General features: G+C 45.0%; 1 protein-coding gene and 1 long non-coding RNA gene across 3 annotated transcripts; both read right to left on the bottom strand.

The window, feature by feature from the left end:
* Nucleotides 1–993: 993 nt before the first annotated feature.
* Nucleotides 994–12732, bottom strand: GOT1L1 (glutamic-oxaloacetic transaminase 1 like 1). 2 transcript variants are annotated; one of them, XM_083480633.1, is made up of 9 exons: nucleotides 12517–12732; nucleotides 10328–10509; nucleotides 9930–10056; nucleotides 8788–8900; nucleotides 7545–7637; nucleotides 5930–6080; nucleotides 4344–4509; nucleotides 3116–3258; nucleotides 994–1239 (listed from the first exon to the last, which is right to left on the bottom strand). In XM_083480633.1, exons 1-9 carry the CDS (start codon nucleotides 12626–12628, stop codon nucleotides 1034–1036), a joined length of 1293 nt encoding a protein of 430 aa, XP_083336759.1. In that variant the 5' UTR covers nucleotides 12629–12732; the 3' UTR covers nucleotides 994–1033. The 2 variants fall into 2 exon arrangements, with proteins under 2 accessions (XP_083336759.1, XP_083336760.1); XM_083480634.1 differs by having other exon boundaries at nucleotides 12429–12565.
* A 2213-nt stretch (nucleotides 12733–14945) lies between these two features.
* LOC310695832 lies at nucleotides 14946–22899 on the bottom strand. The gene is made up of 2 exons (XR_014520251.1): nucleotides 21638–22899; nucleotides 14946–15103 (listed from the first exon to the last, which is right to left on the bottom strand). It is a non-coding gene; the product is annotated as an uncharacterized lncRNA (long non-coding RNA).
* Between the last annotated feature and the right edge of the window lie 1984 nt (nucleotides 22900–24883).

Below are 24883 nucleotides of genomic sequence, written 5' to 3'. Positions count from 1 at the left end.
TAAGTGGGATTAGGACTACAAGCAGTGCTTTTTTTCTGGGAGTACGAAAGGGTATGCAGTCCCAGCTTCCCCCTCCCCCCCATTAATAGTGTGGCACTTGGACACAGAGCTTTAAAGTGTGAGCCATGTCTGGAAAATGCAGAGGAAAGGTAAGTGCAGATAATCACTGTACTGTGTTCAGTTCTCTGCGCAGATATTTAAGAACACGGAGGAGCTAGAATGTGTCCACAGGAGGGTGATAAACATGATGAAGTGCCTGGACACTATGCTCTATTAGGAAAGGTCGAAGTCACAGGTTATGGTCAACCTGGATAATAGATGTCTTAATTGGTGATATGATAGCCATCTTCAAATATTTAAAGTGCTGCGACATGGTAGATGGGGCAAAGTCGATTGCTGTTGCTCCAAAGGTCAGGATTTGAACATATATTGTTCAAATGGCAAGAACAGGGTTTTTAAAATAAACATTCCAAATAACTTCTTGATGGTACAAGCTGTGTGGGACAGTTTGCCTTGGGAAGTGGTTTACTCCTCTTCAGCAGAGGTTTCCAATAAAAGCCTGGATGGTCACCTATCAGGGATGCTGCAGCTGTGGATCTCCTGCATCAACAGGGGGTTGTACCAGAGACCTTTAGGTCATCCTCTGACCCTCCACCTAAAAATCTAGATGGCAGGGGGGAACAGATCTAAAGAGAGCCTTCATTCTGACATGTTGTTTTCTATGTGCAGCAATTATCACTTGTAGTTTGGAAGTGATGCAAAGCAATCAAATCAAGAAAAGGGGCTTTGTTGTTTAAATTAGCTAACAAATACATAACTGAAAAGGTGGCTTTTGATGTCTTTGTAGTAAAGTACAACAGATTGTTTTAATGATCAATGGTGGCTGGGTAGCAAACTTGACATTTTGCATCCAGAATAGGAGATTACGTTTTTAGAAATTATTCATGGCTTGAAGTCCAAACAAATACCTTTGATCTAATCTTATACAGAGGCTTTGCAAAACGAAGTTTTATTGCACCTATTAAAAAATCATTCAGGTGGACTCTCTTGAAGGTTCATGGCTCTCACTCGAACTCTCCATGAGCTCACATTGGACTTGAGGGATTGTGGTCACAATTGCTTCATGGATGCTCCGTGCAACATAGTCCAGGTTCTTTGAATTAATGCTGCAGATGTTGATCTGCTTGTTTGCGAGGAGGTAGATATGTTTGTGCTGCGCCAGGAAGTCCACTTGGGAAGCTGGCAGGAAATAAGTAACAGTATTGGCCTGGGCATAAAACCAGCTACGATCAAAAGGCTCATCACTGCAAACAGCCTCAAAAGAATTACGAAACACACAGGATGCAAATGAAGCATGCATACAAATAATGCACGCGTTTACTTAGCTTGAATGGCTACAGAGTTTAGGGCTGACGTGATGCAAATCTGCCGCTTCGAGAATTTCCCATCCCCAGTGTAATGGATGATGATGATTAAAAAGTTATATCTCACCCTTCCTCCCAAAGGATTCCAGGCAGCAGACACAGAAAAAATAAAACCATTAATCTAACTTATTTTATTTTTCAAAAAAATGGTCCTGCCATTCTCCTGATTCTGCCTGTTCACTCAGATAATCTCTGAGCTGGAGAACTTGCTTCATTTTCATGCCCAGTCTGAATGAAGTGGACGTTTCAATTTCTTATTTAACTCTAATACAGCTAGCTAATTGGGAAATTTAATTAGTGCAGAATCCAAAGCTTTTGTAATCATTCATGAATCGTGACTTTGTGGAGAAACATTTTGTTTAGAATGAAAACATTTCGAAGCATGACTCACATATTAAAAGCATCCACCTCAATCCAACAAAGATTTGGGGACCTGTACCTCAATACATGTTTTTGGGGTGAAATCTGCAGGTCTGGGGGATGATTCCCCCCCCCCCCGCAAATTACTTGTAACCTCTGATTCCATCCCTTGAACATAAACAAAAGTTAGAGAGAGAAGTGAGATCATGGGCCCCCATCCCAAGATCTCTTATAGGCAGGTGTGGAGTCTTCACCTCCACCTTCTGGTGGCTCTGCCCTGTGAGTGGTATGTGAGCCAGGAAGTCGCACGTGTATAGACTCTCAATCTCAGTAGGAATCTGGTGCACTCAGGGTTCCCACTGACATGCGCAAGCACCTTAACTGATGTTCTGCTAGGGATGGGGTCCAAATTAGTTTTTGTTTGCAAACTGGCATCTGAGCAGCCGAACAGAAAGGGGAGTGACCAAGAGAGTAGGAGGAATAGGGAATGATCTGGGAGACAGGTGGGGCAGTGGATGGGAATAGAGTAGCCGGGGGGACTGGGAAACAGCTCAATGAGTGTGCTCAGTGGCTACAGAATTATGACTCACTGCTGGGGAACAAAACAGAAAACCACGAGAAGGGGAACAAATGGGAGAGACTGGAACCCTGAACAAAAGCACTTCATGCTGCAATGGTTTGTTGCACCTCCAACTTCCACCTTTTAAAAAGCATATAGAAAACAGTGCAGAGGCTGTGATTTCCCCTCCTCAACACATGTTATTTGAGTTCTATCTCTTAAGGGCAGTTTAGAGATGTGAGATGGAAGTTACTTCCAGGTGGACAGACCACGCCAAACACACAGTGAAGCAGTCCTGTTGTTCCTCTACCATGCATCCAGATCAATGGCAACTCACCATGGCGAAGCAGGGAGCAAAGAGAGATACATACCCCTGGTAAGGTTTGAGCCTAGTGCTTAGGAAGGGCACAGTCCAGATGCAGACCTGTCTTGGGCTCAGCAACAGACAATGGCGGCTGGTGCCCGTTGGGCCTTGTAGGGAGGAAGGCAGGGAGGTGAACAGTAGACAGAGCAAGAGCCAATGGCAGGCAGAGCCAACTAATTCTAGATTTGTCCACACAAATCCTCCTCTCTGCTGAGTTCTACAAGGCAAACACTGAGTCAAAGGAGGAGGAAGCAGATAGCCACTCCCTCCAGCCTCTGGACTGGTTTTAAGTAAGAAGGCAGCCAGGTGGGGGCTGACTTAAGGCAGACCAAAGTGGTGGAGCAGTGTCCCATTTGCCCTAATGGACCGGCTTCCACTGGCAAGAGAATAGGCTTATTGGATACATACGGAGGAGCCCGATAAAGCTTTTGACTCCTGATTGGGCTGTGATATGTTCCCAGGAACCCGGTGTCCCCAGGATACGCAGCTTTTCCTTCAGTTTTTCTCTAATCAGCATAATTCTCTTTACTAGTTTCAGCAGACTCTGTTTCCTGAGGACAGGGATAGAAAAGATATGGCATGAGATCCCCCCGCTCTCTCCTCAAAACGGCTGTGAAGTCTGGTTCAGACATAATGATTACAGCCCAACAAACTAAAGTTTGTTGAACTAGGAATGAGTCATGCGTCCACATACTCCCACATTATTTCTTTCCTCCATTCGCTTTCATGCTTTAATTCAATGTTCAGTTAAACCACAGTTTCCTTTTGATATCCATACCAAGAAACTGTGGTTTGAGCAATCCATACAAATTACGATATCAAACCAGAATCAAACCAATCCCTGGATCTAGGCATCTATAGATTTTAAGAATGAGGCATTTCTCCTTTCACAGTAGTACCTGCTGTGACATGTCCACGAATCCTCTAAAAAAGAAAGAGGCTTTTTTGCTTTAGCAGCTGGTCTTATGTATAGGCATCTATGCAGATTTAAAGAGTGGATGAATGAACCAGTCAACCACCCATAAATTAACCATTCCTGATTTCTTTTGACAAGTGGACAACCCTAATTTTTTATACTAATGATATAATCTGTATATGAGATCTCTGAGTGCTTTTAAATGTTCCCGATCATCCCTTCATCCTTAAGGGTACCAGGGCAGAATATTACAGGCATGAATAAGCCAACCATACCAAGACAAAATACAAAAATGCAACAAAAACAAAACAATCAATAAAACAGTTCACACAACAGAGCAAACCAACAGCGTAGCCAACATTTTAAATGTCCAGGCAAATAAAACGGGTGATCATAGTTGGCACCGCTTGCAGCCACACTAGCTGGGACTGATGGGAAATGGAGTCCAGAGGGCTGCAGGCTCCTCACTCCTGCACTGAATGCTATTACAGCACTGGTGCCTGCAGAATATTTATTCAACCCTTGCCTGGGTTGCTCATCTCCCTCTTTTCTCTTGCCTTTTCCCACTCACAATTGCAATTGTGCAAAACTATTTTGGGAAATATCTTCATTACAGGTGCATCAAAATATTCACAAAACAGCAGCAGTCTGTATTGGACGATTGCTTTTTTTTTGTCCAATACAAGCCCCGACCGCGGAGTTACCTGCCTTCCTTCTTACCACTCGTACAGCAGTGCAGGGCTGGTCAGCACCATTGCGATGACCCTTGCCCCCAAGCTGGTGGGGCTAAACCACGCCATGCATATTTGCTTGGACAGCTGGGATTGGATTCTGATCAGTGTCTGGTTGTTTTTCGTCACCACAATGAGATTTCCAACCCGCTCCTCTGCATGAAATAATAGCAAAAGGGAACAGGGCATGTTGAAGATGGGGTTGCCAAATCAATTGTATACCAATCAATTACATGCGTACGCAGCCATCTCTCCCCACACAGAACAGCTTCAGACTACACTTCCTATACCTCCACCAAATTCAGAAATTGCTGGGGCTGGTGGGAGTTGCAGGGAGTATCCCTGAGGCTGCCAGTCCAGAGGACAACCCACCCAAGCTTTCAAAGGAATATAGGAGCATGCCTTGGTCCTGAGTCAGTCCACTCAGGACCATCAGCCATACGGTCGTCTACACTTTCACCATATGAACCTGCCCTGAGATCGTCACCTGAGCCCCTTCTCTGTATGCCAGCTCTGAAGGACATTCAGAGGCTGGCCGTGAGAGAACATACCTTTCCTATAATAGCTCGATATATATGAAAGGCTTTCCGCAGGGTTTTGATTTACTGGGTACTGGGCAGTACCAGTGATTGGAAGTCTGCTTTATGATTATTATTTTTTAATATGCTTGTGCATCTTTATCATTGGATTTTTATATTGGTTGTAAAATCACTTTGGGGCTTTTTGTGGTGGGATTTAATAAACCGAAATCTACACTGTCAGTGACTCCCCAGTGCTTCAGGTGGGGAACATTCCTAGCCAAAATCAGAAATACTGGGGATTGAACCTGGAACCTTCTGCATGCAAAGCAAATGCCCTCCCACTGAGCTACGGCTCTTCTTCTATGTGATTAGTTCCTGAAGAGGATCAGTCAGTTTTTACCCCTCCCATTCAATCCAATTTTGGAAGCGCTTTTGGATGGCACACAATAGGAGTGGATTTTTAAACCACTCCATAAAATCATCACAAGCATAAATGTGATATAAACTGGGCATTGATGTGGCAAGCTGAAGTCTAGGATTTCTACCAGAAAAAGAAGAGAATAACTCGGAGTGAGTGCACTCATTGTTACTCGCTAATTTCTGAACTCCTTTCTCTTGTCTTTGAGGACCTCTAGTGTTTAAATATAGGTATGATATCTTTTCAGAGCAGTCATGGACTTCCAGGCAGCCTTCCCAACTTTTTGACACCTGCTTTATCTTACAGCTCCTGGGTCCCCATGATGACGGGTAGATTTTAAATGCAAGTGACAAACAAACAGACTCATGCACTGAGAGCATATGCGAGGGGGGTGCAGAGCTGTGCTGCCTAGGCCTGCATCACGCCATCAAGACACACGGCAGCAATGGATTTGGAGCAATGTAACACAGGTTCCTGATACGGTGATAGGGGACGACGTTACCTGGGATGATCCCACAATCCTCTTATGCATGCTTTTGCTCTTCAACGTGAAAGGGGTTTCTTGTGATTCCACTGCCCTCCCCCAAGATGCTTGGTCTGCCTAAGACCCACTTAGTGTGACCATGAGAGTCCTACCGTATAGGCCAAACATTTTGGAAAAAGACTGAGCGCACAGAAGCTCAAATCCCTTTGCTACAAAATGCCGCACTGTCCAGGCATCCTTGTCCAAGTTTCCTGAAGCCAGTCCTTGAGCTGCGATGTCGAAAAAGGGGAAGAGGTGCTTTTTCTAAGGACCCAAAAGAGGTGGGAAGAGAGAAGAAACAGATGCGTTGTGAATTTGGGTGACATTATTGTGAACGATAGCTATGGGTTTACCTAAAAACAGCTTTGCATTGAAACACTAGCCTGGCAATCGTGACAAGAAATTGTGTGTGGGTCAGTAAACGGAATTCCATAGAAGTGAGTGAGTGAGGTAAAGGAGGATGGATGGAGCACTCTGTTCCTTCTCTGTAGCCCAGCATACAAAGCAAATTTGCTATCAGAGCAGGGAAGCCCCCTTCTCTATGCCTAGCACAAAAATATAGCAGGCTGCTGTAAGAGGACTGGAGCTCCAGCAGAATAGAGGTTTTGTGTTGTTCTTTTAGGCAGGCTAGTGACTTTTATGGTCTTATTTACAAGGCTGCTTAAAAGTGCCTCTTGATGGGTGTCTAGGATTTGACTAAGGAAGCTTAATGTTCTTCCTAATGGCTTGATGTTATTTCCTGAATGCACAATTCACCTGCAAGGCGGGATCTCAGAATGTGCATGGGGAAAACAGGCAGGCAGTAGGTTTTTTTTTTTAATGGAAGAGAAAGGGAAAGATTTTGGGATGTAGTCTCTGGTGAATGTGCAGCCTGTTTTGCCTCCGCTGTGATTTGCTTGTAAATTTGTAAATCAAGCCAGTGTTACAAACAGAGCTGAAGTCTCTTAAGTGTCCACTCATCGAAAGAACAAGAAAAACCCTAAAGTTCTGCCCTAAAACATCTCACTTCTTGGAAGTGGGGATGGCATAATTATTTGCAGTGAAGCATGGGATATACTTGCACATTATCCTTTTTCCCAAGTAGGACCTGCAACAAACTGGGTGTCAAGTGCTTCTCCCCAGGATTCTAACCACTCCACTCCATAGTATGCCCCTTTTCCCAACAAATTTCCATTTTCCCACTATCAGACAGGCCCCATATCCCCTATGCTTTTAAAGCAGCATCATACCCAGGCATAGGCAAACTCCGGCCCTCCAGATTTTTTGGGACTACAACTCCCATCATCCCTAGCTAACAGGACCAGTGCTCAGGGATGATGGGAGTTGTAGTCCCAAAACATCTGGAGGGCCGAGTTTGCCTGTGCCTGATCATATCACTTTGAACAGTCACATCACCCTCTCCACCACCAAAGAATTCGGCTAACTTTACTTCCTTAAGCTGCTGAGAGTCATTAGGAGACCTCTATTCCATTAATGGATCTACTGTTCCCAGAGTGGTTTAACAATCGATCCCTCTTCCCAGAGAACTGTGAGAATGGTAGCTCTTTGAGGAGAACAGCGGTCTCTTAACAATTCTCAACACTCTCAACAAGCTACATTTCCCAGGATTCTCTGGGGGAAGCCATGCCTGTTTAAAGTGGTTTGACTCCTAGAACATCAGGAGGGCTGCAGCTTCCATATTCCTGGTCTGTCCAGTCATTGGCCTCTCTAGTGGATTCCTATATTTACCTCCATCACTGCTGCAACTTCTTCCCACTGCTTGGGTGTCAAGCCAGTTTCCTCAGGAGAATGCAGATACACGATGGAGCCTTCTGGTGCATCCTGAAACCAAACCAACCCTTATGTTGATTTAAAACACTGGGGGTCACAGAGGTTGGGTGGGGGAGAAGTCTGGGAAGAAAACTGGGATTGCCTGAGGCAAATGTTATGGTTTATCAATGGCTGTTGCTATTATTCTGAAGTATAAAACCTTCACATTCAGAAGCAGTGCACTTCTGATTACAAAACGCTAGGGACACAGAACAGGAGCGATGGTTTGTATCGGGCACATGAGCGCGAGGGGCACGACACTATAGCTCAGTGTCAGAATACATGTGTTGCTTACAAGAGGTCCCGTGTTACAAAGGAACAAAGGAGGCTGCTTTATACTCATCTCAGGGCTCATCGAGACTTGCATTTGCCCTGAGGTTAGAAAGTGTGGGTCTGAGAGGTTTTCCTCCTGCCCCATCGTTTCTTCCCAGGGGAAAAAGCCCACTCGTTGGCACAAGGTCAAACAAACCTCCATCTGGGAAAAATGATGTTTGCTCTGATTCAGTGATAACAATTGGGTCTTCCCAGGGGAAGGCGGCAGGGGAAGAGGGCATGTGGATGAGCCCATAACTGGTATGGTCTATGCTTACTTGAAACCGATTTCCATGATTTCAGCCAAGTGTCTTTTCCAGCCTTGCTTGGAGATGCTGGGGATTGAACTTGGGACCTTGTGTATATAAGGCAGCTGCCTCCTTCACTGAGCTATAGACCTTTTTCAAGGCCAAGCATCTCTTAGCAGCATCAGGAGGCAGACAATGAGGAAGACTTCAGACTGAGGCTCAGCCAGGGTAGATAATACTAGGCTAGATGACACAGCTTCCTGTGTTCTGTTGACAACTGGGTGGGCACTGCTGCAGGGGTCAGAGTGCACACACCATCCCTGTGAAGTAGGCCAGGCTAAGACACAGTTACTTGTCGGTGGGGCAAGCAACCCTAAGGATGTTAGTATAGTACATGGAGGAAGGTCAGCACAGGCTAGGCAAGAAAGGATAGTCTAGCTGTTCCTTTCTCTCCCTATTCTTTCCCACACAGACACATCAGCTTCCAGTGCAAGCTTGGTTTCATCCCAGCATTCTCACTGCAAGAATCTGTAAGGGTGAGTGCAGTCCATCTCTAGCTCTGGCTGATCAAGTACAGTAGTCTTTTATTCTCAGGACGTTACCTGCAGCTCCTCCAGGAATCCTTCTGTGTTGACAGTCAATTTGATGGGATCCCAGTAGTGGTAAGAACGGATGTCTGAAAAGCCAGCAACTTGGAATATGCAACCAAGATTGTCTGAAAAGATAGAAGGGGGAAGCTTGTGGGAGCTTTGTTTTGTGCCAGCTTTGTTTTTTGGTTGAAAATGAGGGATGCACTCGCATGTAAGAGATGAGGAATGGGGCAGAGTTCAGTGGTAGAGCACATGCTTGAATGCAGAGGGCCCAAGATTCATTCTCTAATTACGTAAATGATGTCAGGGAGAAGGGCTGGGAAAGACCTCTGCCTGAGTCCATTTATTTTTCGCTCTTAAGACACACTTTTCCCCCTCCAAAAATTAAGGGGAAATGTGTGTGCATCTTATGGAGCGAATGCAGGCTCCATGGCTTCAGCAAAAGCAACGCAAAGAGATTGACTCTCGCAATACAGTCTGAAACTCTGAAGCTCTGAACAGGGGTCTCCTACGTGTTCTCAGCACCCTTATTGAACTACATACCATCCAACATTTCAGGGCGGCAAAGCAGAACACCCCTCTCACGTCCTCCCTGCCTGATCTCACCACTCTTTCGCCGATTCCCTGCCCAATCCACATTCTTTCTCACCCCCACCCATCCACCTGATCTTCGCTCCAATCTTTGGGCCTACCTGGTCTCTTCCTGGCCACCAGAATTGGTGTGCCCACTTTCAGAGATGTACTTCCAGATGTGCTGTGCCCGCTTCTGGGAGTACAGCAGTGGCAGAGAAGGTTGTGGAGGCTGCCATGGCTGCCCCAGAAGATGAGGATGAGGAGGTGAGGAATCCAGGATTTCAAACAGAAGCCGGGGCAGCTGCTGTGAATCTGGGATGTCTCGCTCAAAGCAGGATTGTTGGGTAGTATGGAACAGCTCTCAGAATTCTTCGGGGGAGGCAATAAGTTTTAAAAGTGGTATCATAGTACTTTAAACATATGGTGTGTGTGCCCTCTAGATTATGTTTTCTGCACTGCTGGCACTGCTACAGATTGGGATTCTTTTTTTAAATCACAGCAACATTTCCCATGGGCTTGCAGCTTCAACTGTAGGGCTACGCATCAAAGTGGTGCTGGGAAAACAACAACAGTTTATATACCTAAGTGGGGTGCGGCGATCAAAACAGTTGCTGGAGCTGTGCAGTAGCTGGGCTTGTACCATTGGTGGAGAAATTCAGCTCCAATCCACAAGGCTCCGGTTCCACCATTTGTCTGAACACCACATGCCTATTTACAAAGGAAGGTTTTGGGTAAGTCAAGACGGGGCAAGAGTAGGGATTTAAGAAGGCATCAACTTCCATTCTGCCCTGCATTTGCCATGTTCCGCTGCAGCTCCCAGTTCTGTTTTTGTCATAATTCTCCAACATCTCTAGACAGAAGGACCACATAAGTGAAGCTAAGGTACAGGATAAGCACAGGGTTAATTTGTGTACAGAATGGCTTAATTAGCACGGAGCTGACTTCTAATTTAGCTGCTGTTGCTGATAAAAGCTGTTACCCTGTTGTCTAGGAGAGCGTGGCTGTCCTTGCCAATAGCTAGCTCCATGGCTGCTCGGGTGAATTCCAAAATTCCGAGCTGTGGGAGGTATTCGTGGTTCAGTGTTGGGTCCTCAGGAATTTGAAGCAGGATTCGTTTTACCACTGGTGGGATCCAAACTTCCTCCAGATCTGTCTGGCAGCCTGGGAAGAAAGGCAGTGCTGATGTAAGCTGTACCCACCAACATTTCAGAGACAAAAACAGGAGGGCACACCCATGCGTTTGGTCATGCTCTGTTTCAGTTCTGCATCCATAAGGGACTTTGGAGGTTCCAAATTATTTGATCTTGCTGACAGTTGAAAAAAATATGGCCCTCTCTTTCTCTCTCGGTAATCACCTTGGGTCTTTGCAGCTTGCGTCCGCTGCCAAAGTTATGTGCCTCTCTCATCACTAGGGATGGGGATGAAATCTGCTCCAGTTAGCATTTAAAGGCAAACCTATCTAATTCATATTTTCTGAAACAATACAAAAATCTCAACGAGAATGTGGAAATCTGAACTTAAGTTCGGGGAAAATGAGAAACTGATATTGATAGTTACAGATAGGTAGCCGTGTTGGTCTGCCATAGTCAAAATAAAAAAAAATTCCTTCCAGTAGCACCTTAAAGACCAACTAAGTTAGTTCTTGGTATGAGCTTTCGTGTGCATGCACACTTCTTCATGTGCAAGTGTATCTGAAGAAGTGTGCATGCACACGAAAGCTCATACCAAGAACTAACTTAGTTGGTCTTTAAGGTGCTACTGGAAGGAATTTTTTTATTTTGACTATGGCAGACCAACACGGCTACCTATCTACTATGTGGAGTTAGTCTGCCTGCTGGTTGGCTGCACTCAGAGAATTGGTTTCTGCCTTAGGGTGAGAATCTGTTGGTCAAACCTGCCCTCCACCCCCCGGTGAGAGGTGGGACATGTGTGTATTCCCCCTGGATGAGACATGACAATGGCCTGCTTAGTGGAGTTTTTTTGTTTTGTTTTATGCTGCAGGCTGATTGATGTTCCTGGCATATATGATTTATTTTTTATGTAACTGATACTGTTTTGATTTGCTTAGCATATGAATTATACTTCTGGTTCATTCATTGTGCTTACTGAATCTTTGGTGTGTGCGTGTGTGTTCTGAATTAGGAAGTGTTCTTTATATTGGTTAATCCTTCGTTAATCCCTCAGAGCTGCTTTCAGCTAACTTCCCTGCTGGAAAGGGGGTGTTCAGATATAAAATCAAAATATAGAAAGGCTCTGCACTTTCTGTCTGTATGCTCAGAAGTCCCTCCCAGAACTCCTGTGGGTGCTAAAGGTAAAGGTAAAGGGACCCCTGACCATTAGGTCCAGTCGTGACCGACTCTGGGGTTGCGGTGCTCATCTCACTTTATTGGCTGAGGGAGCTGGCGTACAGCTTCCAGGTCATGTGGCCAGCATGACTAAGTTGCTTCTGGCGAACCAGAGCAGCAAACGGAAACGCCCTTTACCTTCCCGCTGGAGCGGTTTCTATTTATCTAATGCACTTTGATGTGCTTTCAAACTGCTAGGTGGGCAGGAGCAGGGACTGAGCAACGGGAGCTCACCCCGTCGTTGGGATTCGAACCATGACCTTCTGATCTGCAAGTCCTAGGCTCTGTGGTTTAACCCACAGCGCCACCTGCGTCCCGTGGCGTCACTGCCATCCTGTGGGTGCTAGCTTCCCTCAAAGCCCTCCCCGGACACCACCTTTTCTGTTGGCTCAACCCTTGACTTCCCATGCACTACTGGAACAAACTAAACACCCATGCAACTTTAACAACCACATATTGCTTCCCTCTGCTCCCCTTCCTCGGTTGCATCTACAGTATCCATTCCATTATAATTTTAGACTGGAAGCCGCTTGGGAGCAGGGGACTGTCCTCTTGGAAAATACTTTGTACACTTAGGTCAATGTATCTATATGTCTTATGTTTTTGCCTCTCAAAATCACAGTCGTCTGGGTGGCTAAGAAACAGTAAGCCATTAACCTCAGAAGAGCAGAAAAAGGTTGATTCCTTATGTGCCTCACATCTACAACACCATGGTCACTGAATGTTTCTTCTCACCTGTGACAACATTGGAGTTAAGTTGTGCAACCTTCCCTATTGAAACAGATTATTGTTGGAAGGAGCTAGGCTTGGCTAGGAAATCTACCTGCATGGCCAAGGTACACCTTTTGGGGTGAAGGATCTGCTCTGTACGCATCCAAGGGAACGTCTGCTGCTTTGGCTAATGGAACATCAAGGAAAACCGAAAGAGTCGCCATGGCCCAGCCTGGCTAAGACAAATGAAGCTTTCACTTGCACCTTCTTCTGCTCCAACAGTGGGGCCAACATACTTGCTTAAAGTCCTCCAGAAGAACCCACATTGACCCTCCATCTCATGGAACTGTAAGACAATTGTTTCCTGGGGTACCATGTGCATTTAAACTCAAACATTCCAAAGTAAGGACCTGGATAGAAAATAGCCCACTTAGTAAAATCCAACATGCATGATTCTCTGGGACTGCTCCCTCTCTTCTCCTCTACCAAAGGGGAGAGGGGGGAGAAAACCCCCGTATAAAGTTATTTGCCATTGCGTGAAAGTTAGGGCTGTGCAAGCCGCAGCTTCCCGATTCAGTTCAGATCCAATTGGGTGGCCTGGATTTGGGCCTGATCAGACCCAGATCAGACTTTTTGATGCTTAGGGCAGTGCAGCAGTTCAGTGTGGTAACTCATGGCCATGCCTCCAAGGATAGTCCAAAAGCAAACAGACTAAAGAGAAGGTTAACCCTGTCAAATTCCAGACAGGTAGATCCAGGGGCAGGATAGAGGTCTTCTAACAACTCTCAGCACCCTTAACTACAGTTCCCAGATTTTTGGGGGGAGGAAGTAATGACTGACTAAAGTGGTATGATGCTCTTTCAAATGTATAGTGCAGATAGGGCCATTGTCAGTGGGGGTAGCTCTCTTTGCTCCCAGGCACAGAGAATGACCCTTATTTGCCCCTGGTGAACATTACGTTCAACAGCCTAAGACCAACCCTGCTTTGTCAGTCCCATCCAGTCCAGCATTCTGTTCCCACAGTAGCCAACCAGATGCCTATGGAAAGTTCACAAGCAGGACCCAAGTACCCCCATTAGTAGAGGCAGAACACAGCCTTACCCCCCAGGAATTTGTCTAATCATCTTTTAAGGCCATCCAAGTTGGTGGCCATCATTATTTCCTGTGGAAATGAATTCCATCAATTAGCTAAGCTCTGTGTGAAGAGGTACTTTCTTCTCTCTGTCCTGAATCTTCCAGCATTCATCGGATGTCCTTGAGTTCTAATCTGCTCATCTTCTGCATAGCAGCCCTTCAGACAGGCCTCTTCATTGCATGAATACCAGTAACACATTGCATAAAATGTGCCATTTTTTTTTACACACACCCTTCAAAGGGTCCCAATGCAGCTTATGTAATTATTTCAGAAGTCTTTTTCCATGGAGGAGTGTGGTGCAGTTGTTAGAGCCTAGTTAGGATCAATCAATCACTGGTTCATCCAGTGACCTTGGGTCATAGTGACTAACACTACCTATTGCAGGAGCGAATTCCACTGTGTGCTGCGTGCAGGAATACTTACTTTTGTCAGTTCTGAATCTTCCAACATTCAGTTTCCACCAATGTCTCCGAGTTCTAGTATTATGAATGTTTGCTGCTAATGCTTACTTGCTTGAGTATACCATCCAAACACAGCTTACCAATGGAGAGAAATTCAAAGAAGAAGAAGAAGAAGAATATAAGAGTGTAATTTGTGAGTTTGGGGGCTGTGCACACACATGCATGCATGCACAAACCAACCCAGGACTCTACCCTGACCCAGGGAGTACATGCTGTCCTCAAATCAACTTTTTGGGAGGGAGAGCTAATGTTTAGGGTTAATGTGGTTAGCCCCCCAAATGGTGTCTGGCATCCAAGACCCTCACTTCCACCTCAGAAACCCTTGTGCCAAGTTTCACAATGATATCTTAGGAGGCATCCAAATTGGTGCAGGTTGGAACTGTCCCACTAAATGTGGTAAAGACCCACCAAATGGTGTGTGTGTGTGTGTGTGTGTGTGTGTGGAACATTCAGAGGTGTCCAGATTGGTGTAGTTTGGACCCCTTATGCCAAAAAAGGGTTAAGCCACTGCAAAGTCACATTTTGATCCATCATCTTGATTCAAAATGGCACCCAACATCCAAACATCGGCAAAGACCACCATTCCCACCTCGGGAACCCTTGTACTAAGTTTGGTTACAATATCTCAAAAGGTGGCTGAACCTATGCCAAAGTGATGTTTCAGTCTGCCATCTGGATACAAAATGGCAGCCAGAGACACACACGCGCGCACACACACACACACACACACACACACACTGGGAAACCCTCACAGCAAATTTGGAGATGATATCTCGAGAGACATCTGAATGCATAGAAAACATAGGCTTCTCAGCCTTTTGGCCAAGATCAAGTATATATATGGAGAAATAATTTTCCAAAATATATAGTGGGCTGGTAATATTTTAACCACAGAATGCCGCCAAACCAAGAGGACCTCATGGCACAGACTGGAAGAGAAGAAGCTTTTTTTCCTCCTCTAACAAATATTTAATAACCATTCCATAATATAATCTGTTGGTAGCATTTGGAACCATCTGAAGCTGTTCGTTTGACAGACTTCCTCCAGACGATGCTTGCCACAACGAGGAAATGGGACATCATCGTTGATTAGCTTCTTCTTCCTAAGGATGGGGGATACAGCAAAAGATCAGTTTTGAGAGCTCAAGTTGGTACAATCTTAAGATTCCCAGTTCAAAGGTGCTAACTGCTGTTGCCACCTTTTCATTTCTATTTTTTCCTTATTCAGCCCATCTGGGAGCTTTGTGAGCTGAAGAGAGGGCAAAAATGCTTTCATACAGAGCTGTGGGGCCTGTGGCCTTCCAGGGGTTGTTGAATTGCAGCCCACATCAGCCCCAGCTAGCATGGGCAATAGCCAGAAGTGGTGGGAGCTGCAGTTCTTCAACATGTGGACGGCACCACAATGACTATCCTTGCTGCTGCTTCCTTTAAAACCACATTAATCTTCAACAGCTAGCTTGAAATGCATTGTTGTTGGCATCTGTCCATCTCAAGGGTCAATGGAGTGAGTGCACCTCTGGGGGTGAAGTCAAACCACTTCGTTAGCAGCACTGAAGTGCTGGGGCGCAAGCCATGATGGTGTGTATGGAGATCCTTGGTTGCCCAGACAACAAGGCCACCACCCCTCTCGGACTTGCTGATGTGGTCCAAACAAAAGCAGAGCAATATATCTGGCAGCAGCTTGGTTGAAGGAGATGCCAGGCAGAGGTGTACAAAACACCATTGAACCGTCTTAGGGACTCCATTCTGGATTTGTAAAGCTATGGTTTTCCCAGTAGTGATGTATGGAAGTGAGAGCTGGACCATAAAGAAGGCTGATCGCCGAAGAATTGATGCTTTTGAATTATGGTGCTGGAGGAGACTCTTGAGAGTCCCATGGACTGCAAGAAGATCAAACCTATCCATTCTTAAGGAAATCAGCCCCGAGTGCTCACTGGAAGGACAGATCCTGAAGCTGAGACTCCAATACTTTAGCCACCTCATGAGAAGACTCCCTGGAAAAGACCCTGATGTTGGGAAAGATGGAGGGCACAATGACAGAGGGAGAGATGGTTGGACAGTGTTCTTGAAGCTACCAGCATGAGTTTGACCAAACTGCAGGAGGCAGTGGAAGACAGAAGTGCCTGGCGTGCTCTGGTCCATGGGGTCACGAAGAGTCGGACACGAATAAACGACTAAACAACAACAACATTCCTTATAGCCTTTTCTTTTCCCAAATATGTCCCACAAGGCAGTGGAGGTTTAGGGTCAGAGTTTTCCTTCTACTAGATAAGCTAGTGGATGAGCCCCATCTGCCTCTCCATTCTACAGTATGTGTAGAAGCCACTTCCTTGACCCTTGGACTCACTCTCGGTCTCTTCTGCTCAATCCACTGGAGCCTGTCTTGAAATGCTGCTACAGAAATCAGCTCAAAATATCCCACTCTTCCAAAGAAGCCAGCAGAGGGAATCAGAATTCATTGGTCACAGTATAAGTCAAACCTCAATGCAAAACAGCAACTTCTGGGATTATTATTTTTAACCCCAGACATGCAGGTGAACTGTACAGCTCCATTGGCAGAGCTGGCTCAATACATTTTGCTGCCTGAGAGGCAAGGACAAAGTGGTACCCTCTCCCCATTCCACATACAGAAGCCAACCAGAATGGCAGCTGAATCTTGCTTCAACACTAGTAATGGGTTAGCATCCTTCACTGCATCTTAGTGATGGGACAAGGGCAGGTCACGAGGCATGCAGAGTTCTGTTCTCCAGCAGAGGGGATTGGCTGATTGGCTGATAGGGTCAGCCCTAACCATTGATTCACAAAGGGTGCGTTCAGACGTGATTATGATGCCTGATTAGAATGCTAGTGCCTGTGTCCAATGACCCTTTCACACTGCTATACCTGCAGTATACCAGCTCAGTCGGTAGAGCATGAGACTCTTAATCTTTGGGCAAAAAAATGTGGCATTGCAGGGGGTTGGACTAGATGATCCTCGTGGTCCCTTCCAACCCTACAGTTCTATGATTCTATGATCTAAAACCCATGTGTTTTGAATAGAACTGAAATCATCACCACTTAAAATTGTCTTGAGACTTCAAAAACTCTGAAAATTTGTTAGCTGCACAAATATTTGGCCAGGTGATATTTGGTATCAGCATTTTGGCATCCAACCATTTTACAACAGTTAATGTCTTGCCATATCCAACAGCCAAGTTACTATAGGATTTATTAAGCTAGTTCTCTCTCGTCCAGTGTTTGGGCTGTTGCTTATGCGGCCAAAGCAGTATCATTCAGATACAGGGAAGGGCTGTCAGAAGGAGGGACAGGGAGAGAAATGCAATTTAGTTTGCATGTAAAGGCAAATCTACCTAATCATTATTTTTGGAACAATATGCAAATCAAAACACAACTGTCATTTGAAATCCACACTTGTCTGTATTGTATCCAAAATGCAAATTGTAGGGTGAAATGCACAGATGAATGCATATATTACTGAAAATAACATCAACATGCATTACATTAGTGGAAAAATAATTATTATGGAAACAAGGCTTGCAAAAACGAGTACATTAGGCAAAACAGCCTACAAAAATGAGTACATTAGGATAAATTAGCACTAAAATGCTGCTGAATTTTCATGAGAACTTTTGTTTTTAAAAAAAGCAATCCCAAATTATTGTAGAAAACCGAATTTAAGATTAGAGAAATTGAGAAATTGAGAGGAAGAGATGGAGTCACCCATCCCTAACATGGAACTGACCATAGTCAGTGCCACCAGGTAAGCAGAATACCTGTGGGGAGGAGGGATGGGCAGAGGCGAGTGACTGATGGCAGTTAACAGCAGTAAAGCCATGCTGATGGCAGCAGCAATGGGAAGGAGCCATTGGTGGGAGACCAAGCATGCCAACTACCAACCCTGAGGGTGGTCAATGGTAATTACGAGGAAGACAACCATGGGAAAGAGTTGCTATATTTCAATAAAAACAAAATCAAATTAATCACATCTCCTGCATGAACATAATACTTAGCTTTGCCAACAAAAGCCCATTATAACATATCCAGTGCTATTTTTCCAGAAAAAGAGGTATTGGAACTCACCATGAACACCTCCCTCGTTCTCTTATAATAGCAACAGAGAGGTGCCAGAACTCACCTGAGAGGTGCTGGAACTGAGTTCCAGTGAGTTCCAGATGAAAAAGTCCTATATATAGCCACGCGCTCACCCAGCACACTAACATCAGAAATGAATTACTTCTTGCTTTGCAGCAAGACTGTCCCTCCAGATGTTGTGGAACTACAATTCCCACCAACCATGGTAAGCATGGCCAATGGCCAGGGATGATGAGAGTTGTGGCTCAGTAACATCTGGAAGGCCACACCTGACTGACAAGAGCAATAGCTGTACAACAACAAAATCCTCTATATCAGGCATCCCCAAACTCGACCCTCCAGATGTTTTGGCACTACAACTCCCATCATCCCTAGCTAACAGGACTAGTGGTCAGGGATGATGGGAACTGTAGTCCCAAAACATCTGGAGGGCTGAGTGTGGAGATGCCTGCTCCATATCCTTGAGAAAGGCCCCATCAAACCCAGGGCAGATTACATCTGAGAAGACTTGCATAGTGTTGGAAGTACACCTGTCAACACCAGTTGCTGTGAAGCACCAGAGGGAAAGGCACTGGTGCATTCAGGCCACACTTGCAGCCTTCCCAGGCGCAGAGGGCGCTGACTTGGGCGCCACACTGTGGGTGCCCAGCACTGTGGGTGCTCACTATGACAGTGGAGGCAGCCATCTTCCCCTGAGTCTTGATAAATTGAGAGATGGTGGGGGAGGACTTGCAGTGCTTTGCTCCTATGCCACTGACCCAATTCAAGACTATTTTCTTTTATATATATATATAAATATTTATTAAAGTTTTCACAGTATTACATAATAAAAAAGAAAAAATCCAAAATAAAAAACAGTTTAAAATAATTCCATCTTTTCGTCACTTATCTTTCATTTACTTGTTTCCCGGACCTCCTCATACCTCCCTTTTTTGTATTCAAGTTCAATTTATTAGTTCAGCAATTCCTTTCCCTCCTTATTATCCTGATCTTTAATCTTAATATATTGTAACATTAAATTTTTACCTATTAAAAATCCAATTTTTCCATATTCTTTTAAACCATTACAGCTAGAAACCACTTAACTTCAATCCAACATCATTCTAACATTCCTTAATTTTGCAATATTTCTGTAAATAGTCTTTAAATTTCTTCCAATCTTCTTCCACCGACTCTTCTCCCTGGTCTCGGATTCTGCCAGTCATTTCCGCCATCTCCATATAGTCCATCATTTTCATCTGCCATTCTTCCAAAGCGGGTCTTGTGTCTTCCAGTACTTTGCAATAAGTATTCTTGCTGCTGTTGTAGCATACATAAAGAAAGTTCTGTCCTTCTTTAACACCGATTGGCCGACTATGCCCAGGAGAAAGGCCTCTGGTTTCTTCAAGAAGGTATATTTAAATACCTTTTTCAATTCATTATATATCAATTCATTTTATATATAACTCAAGACTATTTTCCAGCTGGAGGTCCACACTTCCTCTTGGCCAATTTTTGGGGTGGGGTGCATGGCTGGGGCTGAGCTGTCCCTATGAAAACCAGCTCTTTAAAGCTGAATCGGAGCAAACATCAATTCAAGCTTTCAATGGATTTATGTTTGCTAAGATTGGGCTTTAAATAGTGGGTTTCTGTGGGGAAAGCTCCGGAGCAAAAAGAAGGGTGCTCAGAAACTGAGCTTTAAATTTCTTCAATTTCTCTTACATGCCCCGACATTACAGCTCACCTGACAGCAACTTATGCAGTCACACTGGTTTCTTTAGGTTCCTCCCTCTTTTCTCTCTTGTTGGAATTGTCTGCATATGTGCCTTCAATATTTCACCCTTACAAAACTCCAGTTCTTCTTAGACTACCTTCTCTTGGCATATTTCTGGTCACGGAATCTCACCCAGTAGTTCCTTAAGCTTTTTGAAATCCGTTCAGAGTGCATGTCCAACTACACTCAACTTTCCTTTGCCTCTGTATCATGAAACCTAGGAGGACATGATCACTTCCTCCCAAGGTCCCCAGACAAACTCCATGAGCATCTAAATTAGAACAGGAGTGAAAACCTCAGGACCAGGGGCTAAGTGAATCCCCACCCAGCCCTGTCTTTCTTTCCCCAGGGCCATATGCATCACCAGACTGCTGTGTGCCCCTCACAAGTGCTTTTGCCTGCCTGGAATGTGTCCTTAAACTGTGAGCATTGTAGCTAAACCAGTAAGAGTCACCATCTGTTATTCCACCCACTTCTTGCCTTTAGCCCCACCCACCACTAACATATAGCTCACAGAAGGCTGCCCATGAGGGAACAGCCACCTTGAAAACTCAATGATGAAACAGTGAGGTGTGCTTAAAAATAGGTGGCACAGTCTTCCACATGCCATTTTCAAATGCTGCAACAGCCTTCCCCAGCCAGGTGCCTTCCAGCTGAGGCGAGTTTTAATCCAAAACATCTGGAAAGCACTAAGCTGGGCCTACGTGTGCCATAACAAAGGCTGAGCTCCACTCGGAGTCCTTGGTAGGTAAGACAACTTGGTCCAGGTTATTGGTGTGGGATAAATCAGCCTCATATAACCAACATACTTAACTCTAATTAATACATGAAGGGGTTAAGACCATAGAGTAAACTGCCCTGCCTTGCTTAGCTAAGTCAGACCCCCTTAGCTTGGGAGGAAGGGCTACCCAATTCTGTTCTTTCTCTCTTCCACCATGAGAACCCTTCCAGTAAGGAGGTCTAAGCTGGATGCTCCAAGCTTAGGCAATCCATCTTTGTGTTTCTATACAAATAATTTAGAAACCTTTACCATTTTGGAACTAACCTAAGTTTTACTGCCTGACTTTCCTTGCTGCTATATGGAAAAGCACATGAATCTGACCTTTGAAAAGAGGTATTCCCAGATATTGGAACTGCGGGGAAGGGACATAGCTTGGTGGCAGAGCATTTGCCTTGTACGTAGATCCAAAGTTCAACCCCCAGAATATATCCCGGTAGGGCAGGAGAAACTGTCTGAAACCCTGGAGAACTGCTGCCAGTCATGGTAGATAATAAAAGGTAAAGGTAAAGGGACCCCTGACCATTAGGTCCAGTCGTGGACGACTCTGGGGTTGTGGTGCTCATCTCACTTTATTGGCCGAGGGAGCTGGCGTACAGCTTCCGGGTCATGTGGCCAGCATGACTAAGCCGCTTCTGGCGAACCAGAGCAGTGCACGGAAACACTGTTTACCTTCCCGCCAGAGTGGTACCTATTTATCTACTTGCACTTTGACGTGCTTTCGAACTGCTAGGTTGGCAGAAGCAGGGACCGAGCAACGGGAGCTCACCCCGTCACGGGGATTCGAACCGCTGACCTTCTGATCAGCAAGTCCTAGGCTCTGTGGTTTAACCCACAGCGCCACCCGCATCCCCATGGTAGATAATAGCATAGACTAAATGGACCAGCGGTCTGATTCAGTGCCAGGCAGGTTGCTATGTTCCCATGTTATTTATCATGCGCTACTTAGAGGGTCCTGAATTTCACTTAGGGAATGAGCATAAACTACACATGAAATAAATGAACGCAACTTACTGCTTGTGCTTGTGTTTGTGCTTGTGCTTCAGCTGCGGTTTCTCCTGCAGCTTCAGGACCATACTGCTCCACGTCCTGACCATAATTGCTCTCCCCGAAGTCTGCTTCATTTGAATAATCCACTTCTGGCGCCCCGTAGTCCCCAGGTCCATAGCCTTGGAAAAGAGAGTTGCAAGGCAGGACGAAGTAGAAAAACCAACAGCAGCACAATTGTGCTCCTTTGAAAGGCATCGCCTCCTTCCCTTAACAAAAAGTGCTCTGGGCAAAGTGGTGAGGAGGAGAGTGAAGAAAGAAATGTCCTGGGTTGCGCAGAGAGCCTTCCTTTAATAGGGGAGCGCAGCCAATGGACTCCACAGCACAAAGAGTTCTGTGCCAGTTAAGTTGGATGTTGGTGGAGAGAATAGAAGCAAGAGCAGGAAGTGATGTCACAATGACAGCAAAGGGTGGCGTTTGTAAGAAGAACCTGATGCTGGAAACTGGCACACTGGCTCCTTTTATTTTAAAAGTTGGCTACAATAAAAGAGTTTCTTCTAGGGCTGCCCAGTGGATCCAGGCGCTGGCTGTATTGAGTTGAGGTATCCCCCAATCACACTGGGTCCACACAGATTGATCTGGGACTATCAACGGATTCTGAGAAAATATCTAAAATGAATTGAAAAAGATGCTTAGATTTTCATTTGGGGGGGGGGGGTAAACCAGAATCCTTTCTCCTAGGCATCATGTCAGAGGAAATGAAAAGAACGGTCAGACCAATATTTATGTATGCAACTACGGTGGCCAGGTTATTGATTGCCAAATTTTGGAAAAGCACAGCATCCCAACTAAAACAGACTGGTTATCTAAAATGATGGAATACTTCCATATTGCCGAACTAGCAGGGAGGATAAGAGGAGATATGGTAGAAAAAGTGAATAAAGAGTGGGCTATCTTTAAGGAATATATCAAAATTTATGTGGAAGAAGTAGAATTTTTGACAGATATTGAGTGAATCCAGAAAATGATTAGAGTGAAAGGAGAGTAAAGTTAAGATAAAAGAACAGATTAAAGAAGTAATTAAATGTGTTTACGCTAGTTGGAAAAGTAAAGTAGCACAACAAGAACGGCTGGAAGTCAAGTCCCTTGGTGGGTGTCCGTGTGAGGTAGGTGTGTAGCTATGTTGATATGTACAGTATAGGCAGGTATTATATAGAGTAATGTAGGCATGTTTTATGTTATGAAAATAAGGTAGTGTGTTATGTACGTGTATTGTGTAATTGTGTAAATGTATATGTATGTGTTTTATATGTTAATAAAATTTATTTAATGAAAATGTATTTTTTTAAAAATGATCTGGGATTGTCAAAATGGGGGGGGCAGTCTGAGGGGGAGGACCAGGGAGCAGGAAGAGACAGGTGTACAGGCAGCTTTGTGCAGCTCCTTCTCCTGCCACCCCGACTCCATGACTCTCCCAATTGGTTTGGGGCTCAGAACCAAATCAGATCCACTTGGAAGTGCTGGACCAAGCCCCAAATCAGATAAAGCAGGCAAACATGCTGCCCTACATTTTACAGGCATAATTGCAGCAGGGAAGGGGCTGAGCAAGGAGGGGGTGCCTTGAGCCTGATGGGGAGACCCCAGGGGTTGCATCTGGTTCACAGGTTGGCTGGTGGTTCCCCACCCCTGTGATAAGCATTGCCATTGCTAGATGCCTCCGGTGGCCAAGGTTTGGCAAGGTTCAGGCAAGGACTTCCCCTATAGAACAGGTGGTCGTGGGTGGGATTGAAGGTGCCTTTTTGAGAATTTACTATTGCCAGCTTGAAATCATTACTAATGCCTCTGTATTTAATGGTGAGAGCCATCGTGTTTAATGGTAGCTGGTTCTTCAATGAGCTGTATGTCAGTTTTGTATATGTAAGGTTAGAAAAATGCAGCTTATAGAATGGCATGCCCAACAAGTGAAACAAAAGCTAAAAGCCTCTGAAGGGCTAAAATTATTATTTTTAAAAAATATTTTTTTATTAGTTTTTACACATATTTTCCAGCATAACATCCTTCTGAAATTTTTGGCTATCACAGCCTAATACTTCCTTCGACCTCGACTGATGGTTTTCTAAAGTCTTTCTAATTATGCATTTTGTTACTATAATTATTGCTATAAACTCAAATTTCCAGTGCATCTATTCTTAATTCTTTTCACAAAAGCAGCTTATAGAATGGCATGCCCAACAAGTGAAACAAAAGCTAAAAGCCTCTGAAGAGCTAAAATTAAGCCTGATGTAGGAGACACACAAACTTTGTCTCTTTCCCCCCAAATACTCATACACGCCACCACAAGATTCCATGGGTTCCAGGTGTGCTTTACCTAGGATTTGTGTTTCCTTTTGGAAAATAAGGAACAGCGGAGAGAAAAAGTTGTGTTATACCACTTCAGGCTATTTGTTCAGTCATCTACTCTCAACTGGCAATGGCTTCTCTAGAGTATCTGGCAAAGAGTTTTCCCTGGCCCCATCATCAGATTTCAGGGAGTCCTTAATCCGTGAACGTGCAGCATGCCACTTGAACCTGTTTTGAACACTCAAGAATGCCAGCACTTCTGAGCATGTGCAGAGTTCCTTTCTAGTCATACCAAGACATATCAGAGCTTGCCCTCTACCGCAGTAAATATTACAGGTGAGAACGTTTTGCCCTCCAGATGTTGCTAGGCTCCCAACTGCCATCATTCCTGGCTCTGCTGGCTGGGGCTGATGGGAGTTGGGAGTACAACATCTGGAACATCACAGTTCCCGAGTTCCTGTCTTAACTGCTGCATATTAAATGGCAGTTAAATAAATGGTTACAGGGACCAATTAAGAAGTTGGCAACCTTTAGCTAGAGATGCGACTGATGAGCTGACACGGTGTAAATTTCTTATGACTTTATCGCCTATTCCCCATTTGCAGGAAGGGAAATAAATGTAGATTCAGCTTTAGCTCATGCCTGTGGCTTTTATACATTAACTGTGCTGTCCCATGTGGACTGTGGCTGATTTTATGACACATGAAAGGACTCAAGGGCACAGAATGGAAGGATGCGTGTCTATTTTAAGTCATCTTGTTAGCCTGTGTTTCATGAAGAGAAACCTGTATCCAGCAGATGGCAGCAGACCTTTGTTCTTGATAAGGTGACCAAAACACAAGTGTACAGTGAGTGTATGCACTGGCGGAGGAACAGGGGTGCGAGGGGAGTGCCCCGCCCCCAGGACGCGCACCAGCCATGCCCTGGCCTGCT

Source organism: Podarcis liolepis, assembly GCF_965112155.1.
Source record: "Podarcis liolepis genome assembly, chromosome: 16".
NCBI lineage: Eukaryota > Metazoa > Chordata > Lepidosauria > Squamata > Lacertidae > Podarcis > Podarcis liolepis.
Note: the sequence above shows the minus strand (reverse complement) of the source record. Positions and strands in the feature narration are given on the sequence as shown.